This window comes from Gastrolobium bilobum, unplaced genomic scaffold, assembly GCF_033153095.1.
Source record: "Gastrolobium bilobum isolate Gb01-03AN ecotype WA unplaced genomic scaffold, APGP_CSIRO_Gbil_v1 utg23824, whole genome shotgun sequence".
NCBI lineage: Eukaryota > Viridiplantae > Streptophyta > Magnoliopsida > Fabales > Fabaceae > Gastrolobium > Gastrolobium bilobum.
In genome coordinates, this window is record NW_026897584.1 from 236,466 (window position 1) to 244,954 (window position 8,489).

General features: G+C 34.1%; 1 protein-coding gene across 1 annotated transcript; it reads right to left on the reverse strand.

Annotated features, from left to right (window-relative positions):
* Positions 1–331: 331 nt before the first annotated feature.
* Positions 332–2,501, reverse strand: LOC133308315 (heat stress transcription factor A-4c-like). Its single transcript, XM_061508926.1, has 3 exons — positions 2,152–2,501; positions 1,708–2,030; positions 332–1,594 (listed from the first exon to the last, which is right to left on the reverse strand). The coding sequence occupies exons 2-3, from the start codon at positions 1,921–1,923 to the stop codon at positions 602–604; spliced, it is 1,209 nt and encodes a 402-aa protein (XP_061364910.1). The 5' UTR covers positions 1,924–2,030; positions 2,152–2,501; the 3' UTR covers positions 332–601.
* Between the last annotated feature and the right edge of the window lie 5,988 nt (positions 2,502–8,489).

The window sequence follows — 8,489 nt, forward strand, 5'->3', positions numbered from 1 at the left end:
TGTAATTGTCGCGGTTATTTCCATTCAGAAAATGGCAGCAACGCGAGGATGGCAACACAGGGTATTGACAGGTGACTTCTTTCCTATGGTAAAGAAACAATGGGAAGAGATCAAAGGGAAAAAGAAGAATGTGGAGATAACCATACTGAGGTTGTGATTAAAAGGTGTTCCTTTGTGAAGGTCATGGGTTCCAATTTGGGAAACACTCTCTTTGCAATTATGTAAGGGTAAAACTGCATACAAGGATTGCCCTCACCCCACCCTTGCTAGTCGGGATTTAATGGGGAGTGGTTTTTAACCATACCGGGCTTGTAAATAGCAGTTGCAGACATGGTTGCAATTGTGGTGCAATATTGCAGCCGCATGATATGGTTACAATTCAAAACCTTACACAATACAGCCATACAGGCCGGTTGTGGCATAATAGAACTAAAAGATACCAAAAAGCAGTATAATTGACTAAAATCAAAGGAGGATACAAACATTCATCCCACTCAAAATATGGAATATCGATCTATTATTGCATAGAAAACCATGCATACCTAGATTTATTACATGTGATTGAGGGGAATCACAAGCAAGAAGAAATAATCAATTGCCACTAAGTTTTCTCAGCTTGAACAACATGTCCCATCTGTCCTGGAAGGTTATTTGCAGTCCGAATGTTCCACCAAAATTTACCGAGGTCACTAGGTTTTCCTTCATTCTTTCTGCCATCAATATCCTTTCTTTCTGACAGCACTTCTTGAGCTTCTGATGCACCAGGATCCTCTGTCAAGAATTGTTCCCAGAATACATCATTGACACCAGTTGCTGCAGTGGCGGTTCCCACAGGTTTTTCTTTTGATGCAACGGGCTCAGGAACAGCAGCTGCAGTTGGCTCAGAGTTCATGTCAATTCCAGATGACTTAGGCCGAAGCTCAACATCTAGTTGCACACAAGATATAGATGGACTATCAGTACAAGCTGTAGATTCTTCAAAATCCATGTTTGAATGAATGTGAACTAAGGTGTCAGCAACATCGTGTGCAATAGTCTCCCAAAACACTAGGGATGACTCAAGCTGATCCAATCTCTCCATGTTTAATGTCAAACCAGAGGTACTCTCTGCATTTTCTCTGGGTAACATTTGAGAAGTTTCAATAGCACCATCAATGCTAGACTCATCATTAAAGTAGACACTTCTTGGCAACCTTCGTTTTCTATCCATGGTTTCTGTCAGTGGCAGTAGATTAACAGCAATTCCAGGTTTCTGCAATAATTGAGAAACAGAAGAGACCATCTTTTGTTGCTTCTGCTCCAACTTCTCCAACTGATCTTTTGAGAAATTTATTTGTATCTCATATGATTGCCACTCACGTTGATATCTCTGTAACTCCATACCAAGTCGTTCTTTATCATGTTTAAGCTTCTCAATTTCATCATTTAGACTTTGCCTTTCTGACTCCGTTAGTGGGACTTGTGCTTGGAGATTCTGTAAGGAATGGCTATGAACCGGCTTTCGCCTATGGATATTCTTCATAAGATGTGGTTGTCCTCTAACAAAATCATCGTTGGCAAATTCCCATTGTTCTGGGTCGATTTTTCTAAATCCCTAATCAATAGAGACTAGGACTCAGTTGAAGCAACCAAAAGCAGAATGGGAAAATAAATACAAAACAAGCATTCATATCATATCATATCAACAAGAAGATTAAATTTGCTTACATATGTGTTCAGCTGCCTGATAAAACTTGAGAAGTTATTGTGCTTAAAGAACCTAGGCAACAAATCCCTTGCAAATTCTGGGGGATTCAATACAACGAAACTTTTGTTAGTGGCACTCCAAGAAACAATTGGATCCGTGGAAGGATCATCCACCATCTCATAAGTCTTTGCCAGGAAAGGAGGCAGGGAACTTGAATTTCCCTGTGCTTCATCCATCACTCAAACTCCAATCCCAATTTCAAGACCCAAAAACCAATCAATTCCCAAACTTTTAAAAGAAGCCAACCCTCAATCACCTTATAGATACAGGGACATTCCACAACCTAAAAAAAAAGAAAGAAAAAAGAAAAACTCGTTACCAAATCTGACCAAGACAAAACCCCAAAAAATCCACCTACAGCAAAATTAACAATAGCCAATAATTCCAAAACCCCATAGACCTACCTATTCACAAAGGGAAACAATCCACAACCCTCTGATTCCAGCATAGCCCATTAAATAATCAAAATCACAAAACAGAAAAAGTTTTCAGCTTCCTCCTCTGTTACCTTCAAATACCCAAATAAGCAAAGTTCATTTTCTGTCCCATATTTGCCAAAAAAAGCTCTGACAAAACTTACAGTATCAGGGGTTGAATTTTCCCCATAAAATATTGTATTCTTTTTCTTTCCCTTGATGGGGAAAATTGGAGAAGATTACACGTAAAGCAACAATAATTGAAAAATTAAATCCAACTGCTACTTTCGTTAAAAAAAAAAAAAAAAAAAGTAAAGAAGAAAAATGGCTCTTTTTTTTTTTTTTTTTTTTGTCGTTGGAGCTTCGCACCTCAAAATGGACGAAGAGAGAGAGAGAGAACTGAGAAGCAGCGGAGAGAAAAAAGAAGGATTTTTTTTCGTTTCTGGGTTCTTCCAAGTTTTGGGATCCTTTCTTCCTCGTTGAACCGCGTATAGAATTTTCCACAATTGAGGGTCAACGCTTGGTTGATTTGGAAATTTTTAAAAAAGGTGAAGAATACAGGAGAGAAATATACACGTTAACGCTCTCCTTTAAGTTTTTTTTTTTATTATCATTATTAAATAAATATAATTTTAGTAATAAAAAATGAAATGAAATTATTTAATTGAGTCAAGATAAAGTTCCACTAATGATAAATATATTTTAAAAAAAAGTTTCATAAAATTATTACTAAACATTCCTCCGTACAAATTCAGGGGTAGTTTGACTCGTTAACTTCAATATTTTCACTTGTTAATGAATTTTACTTATTTGTTGCATGCATGGTTTTGTGCGTTGTGCCAGTTAATTCGGATTGAGATTATCAGGAGTGCCCCAAAAGAAACATTAGGGAAATAAAGTTCTTTATTTGATGAATGGCATTGTACTTACCATTCTTATCTTGGTATGCAAGAAAGTATTTTCTTTACAATTATTTTAAGGAAAATGATTAGTTCTCTCCTATAGATTATAATATTACTAACTAAATAATGAGTTGTTATTGGCTTAACTTCTATAACTCCCAACTAAATTAGTTAGAATCAGTTATGATACATGTCATTTATTATATTTGTCATCATCTATTTCGCCATTCCACCTCTAAGCTTAGCAGTCAGATTTGACTTGTCAGTTGTCAGGTTTGCATCTCTTACAGTCAAATTCTTTTGGCCATGTTTGGTGCTTTCTTGATCCTCTTTTGTTGTTTGCCTTTTGGGTTTGTGTTAATATAACCCCATTCAAAGGTAACATTGTCCTCAAGATTAAGGTTGGGGAATGCGATGACCATGTTTATCCCTTTATTCCTAAGTTGATTTCTCAGGGTAGTGCCTTCCTAATATACTAGTACTTGTGGTTATCAAAAAAAAAAAATATACTAGTACTTGTCATGGCAATTGTGATTTGGTAAAATATGTTATACCATAGCTCTGCCCATGGTAGCACAAACTAGGTTGCTTCAAGGTGAAGGGTCTCAAATACTGTTCAAAGCAATGATTGAGAACCTCTATTTGATCATAGGATGGTATGTTATGATGTAATGCAGGTTAGTAAAACTCATGCTAAATATAGTAGTGTTCCATGGCTTGAGTCAACGCATGAACTCATGACTCATGAGTTTTGACCCAATTTAACTCATAAATGGTGGGTTGATGATTGGGTTCAGTTTAAAAATATTCAACGTATTTTTTTTTCAAAAAAATAATGTAAAATGCGTTGTTATTTCTTTAGACTTTAGTTCCCCATTTCATTTTCAATTTCTCATTAATTCATATGTTATTTGTAATGACATTAAGTTCAATTGTGTTATGTGATTTATTCTTTATGATTTTTGGAATTTATTATGTTACCTTAATTCATTTAAAACTTATGTTTATCAAAACTTATGATATTACTTTTTAATTTATTTTGCACATCTCTTGAATTAAAATTTAGGATAATATAAATATAATGTTGCATGATATATGATATATCGTGCTATAAAAACAAAGCTTGTGGGCTCACCGTTAAAAAAGAAAGAAATAATAATGACTCATCTTGTAATGTGTGGAGAAGTATGTTTTTTCCTACAAAAACAAACCCCTGAAATTTATTATACGTGAACTTATGCACGCGTCTCTTGTTTCCATATTTCATATACGTAATGACTTTACTAGTCATAAATGGGTTGGGCTGAAGAAAAAAATCTAACAAATCAAAACCAACCTAACTTATTGCTTTGATAATTGGATCAGTTCCAAAATTACCCCCAACCCAAGGCAACGCCGGAGATTTCTAATTGAGTATCTTTTCCAAAATTTAGTGAGGAAAATGGCTTCTTGGAAATTTTGGAGTAGGCCTTGCGCCTTTGCTATGGAGTATTTTGGTCTATTCACAAATCAGACAATTGGAAAACGAAGAATTGCCCATCTTTTCTAAGGCCTTGCCAATAGAAGATGGTTACAACCTTTTGATATATCTATAAAATGAAAGCATTGTCTATTGGTGGAGTGCTATGGAACTCTTACAGTATATGTGCCTTTAGGTGTGACCAGTGGTGGCGGAGTCACACGTAGCTGGGTGTCGCCTCGATCCGGACTAAATTTTAACAAATTGTATTGATTATATATAATTATATAATTAATTATAATTTGGCCCGAATTAAAATTGTAATTTGACCTTATGTAAAAATTAAAATATTTTTGGTGAAAGATTTGGGTAAATTGTATTTGGTTATGTGTCTAATTTTCACATGTATAAAATAAATAAATTATTTTTAGTAAAATTAAAAATATTTAATAAAATTATAACTCTTCTTAGTGCTACTTGCTCAGGTATTTTTTATTTAATATAATTTAAAAATATTATGACATGAACTAACTAAAAAAAACACATATATAATTTTTTTGACTCGAACTCAAATTGAAACCCGACTCCAAGACCGATGATGGATTGTATAATATAAAATAGTAGGCCATCCTTGACCTTAAAAGTGGCTATTTGAGGGCAACATTTTGGTATGTCTTTAAAGTGCCAGGATAAAAACAATAGCCATCCTTCGTCTGAAAGGAATTTTTTTTTTTTTTTTTTTTTTTGGGAGCGGGGTTATATGATGCATGTAGGCCATCCTTTACTCACTAGGCCCATAATACTGATTAGTTTTTCTTTTAAATAATTTTGAGTAAAATTATGATTATTATATAGGAAAACCAGAAACGATGTCGTTAGAACGAGGAAACAGTCACATTCAATTATTCATTGTTCAAATAGGGACTTTTCGTATGACGTGTTAGGAGTGTCTCAATCCCTACTGATATGTTTAATTGAGACGTTCTTTTAAATCTTTACCTGAACTAATGTAAATTTAGACTGAAATAACTGATATTTAGATTAGGGCAGATTAATCTATAATCAAATTTAAAAAGTCTTAATCAGATGTATTAAATTCGAATGTTACGGGTAAGAATAATATTGGTAGAGATGACCAATATAAATTCGGCAGTATTCGAATTTGATTAAATTGAATTGGATAAAACAAAAACCAAAAAATCTAAACATTATAGATATATTTATATTTAATTATATACAATATATAAATTAATTTTTTTATAGTTAATACTTTGCAAATTAAAAACCAGAAAAACTTTTATAATATATATATATTTTATAGTAAAATATATTAATATAAAAATATTATAATATTATATTTAAAAATTTTATCAATTTTTATTAAATTTTTAAAAACAATACATTTCAAAGCTAAAAAAAAAAACAACAACCTAATTTTCAAAGCTCAAACTTAGACCAAGGTACTTCCAGCCACCCGTGGTTTCAATCATGTCGTTCCAACGTCGTTTTCTTATGTCCTGAAATTTTACCAAATCTTCTTTCAATGTGCCTCAAATAAAACTAAAAAAACAAAAACAAAAACAAAAATAGTAGCTTTGGTTATATTTTAGGGAACTAAGAATAAGAAGGCTTACCAATACATTTAGATTTAAACCATTTCAAAGGTGACAGACAACATCTTTGAGGTTTGCATATATCATCCATGGTGTTCTCTATCTTCAAATCCAAGTCAGTGTTCCTTTTCCTCATCCTCCTCTTTGTTGCTTCTCTCTGCAAATCCTCTCATGGGTTGGCTCAGGATGGCTCAACTCGGAGGCTCATCCCCAATTGTGGAGAGCTGGTGTTGAAGTCACAGTGCTCACAGAACTCCAAGTGCAGCTGGTGCACCAGCCAGTTCATTGATGACATGTGTTTCTCTAAATCTGAGGCTTTGAGGTTGCCTCGCCAGGTTTTCTCTTGTGCCTTCATCCCCTGAGATCTATTCTCTTTTGGATCTATCTATGCTACCTTTTTTTTCTTTTTTCTTTTTGTGGTAAAGAATATATGCTACCTTTACTAAGCAATTTGAGGGGCTACTTAATGTTTTTTTTTTGTTTTTTTTCATAATTTATCTTAATATGTATGAATTGATAGAGGGTGCTGCTGTTGCATATTGATTCAGATTATGATTTATTTCCAACCGGAGACATTATTAGGATAGCCTAAGATTGAGTGGAAACCACCACATTTGATCCTTTTGCTTTATGTGTCAGTTTGGTTGGCAACTGAGAAATTATGTAGCATTAACATATTTTTAGGCCTTTTTTTTTTTGAAAGCTAACAACAAACAGCTAAAATAATTCATCAGTTGTTTATCAGTTTTTCTTGGTAAATTGATGATGAAATTACCTCTCCCTTTGCAGTTGTGCCTTTGTTTTTCTTCTTTTATTTGAGCTCTTGGAAGATTACTCTGGCTATTCCCATTATTATTAGAAATGCTGTATGTCATTAGAAAACTATTGACAAACTTCCTGATAATGTTGACGTTTTGGCCAGGAAACAAAATTTCTGTTTTAATTTTTTTTTATTCTAATTTAACTTTTTCGGCTTGCCTTATAAATTTGGAAGGAAACTACCGTGTCTGCTTTGTTAATGGTGCAGAGTGTGCTTGCTAGAATTGAAAATAGGAGTTTTGCAAAAAAAAAATAAAAAAATAGGAGTTTTGGGGAAGAGGGGGCACTGGAGGAGTAATAATCGTAATAAGTTAGTATTATGTCTAAATGAATTGTCAATTTTTTTTTTTTTTTGTTTAAACCTCTTTAAGGCGAGTCGGGCCTTCAGTTACCCCACAAGTTTCAACTCTTTAAGCCGGTTAGGAGATTAATACCGAATCGGAATTTAATAATACTTAAAGCTCTTCATTTCTGTAAAGAACCACTTCAACTCAAAACCTTAAAGTGTTAGGTGAGGGCCTTTTAAATGATTTATATTATTCTCTAACACACCCCCTCACACAAGAGCCCTTTGGGCTTGAAGTGTGGATATTGCACAGGCCCAATTTTTGGTTTACCTTCTTTTGTGCTTTTTTCTATTTAATTCCACAAGTGGGTGGCGGTGAGGATCGGTGAGGATCGAACTCGTGACTTTATGGTCACTGAAGCTTTGATACCATGTAAAGAACCACTTCAACCCAAAACCTGAAGGTGTTAGGTGAGGGCCTTTTAAATGATTTATATTATTCTCTAACAATTTCTCTAAAAATGTATTTGGTGTGAATCAAACCCAGATTTTCTCCCCACAGCCTGCCAATCGAGCAATTGTCAATTTTCATATTATCCCCACCCCAACCTCTCCTATTTTAACTCTTTAGAAAGCAAACTCTAGTGAAGAGTTTGTGATGATGGTTAAAAGATTGGGTTTGAAGATATTATTAAGCAAACAAATTGCGGAAAAACTTGCCTATTATATCATCAATAGAGGGACAAAGGTAACATCTAGATATAATGCACGTATGGCCTTCAAAGCAAAATTCAGGTTTCTGATTTCCTTCTATTGTAGTTTGACATTGAATTGTCCTAACTTTAGGATCCAGCTTCATGATGATAAACAAACTTACGCCACCCATTTATTTGGTTCCAGCATTTTGCACTTTTGTGCTATCAGGAAGACAGCTACTAAGATCTCTTAAAATGTTCAGTCTTTGCTGCTACATTTGTAATATATTCCAATCCCTAACGGTATTTCTTGTTCCTGACCTTCACCCAGAAATCTGCAGAAATGTTTGTGTTTTGAGGATGCCTGAGACTTATTAGACAGTTTTGCTAATATCAGAATATGAAACAAATAAAAATCAACCACTTTGTATCAGAATATGTGATTTCAAGAGCCACAACTAGAGATATGTTAGATAAAAAGGGGGTAAGAAAAGCTATTCATGAAATTTCCCGTGGTATCCGAAACTGCAAACCTAATCAAATGTACTGAGC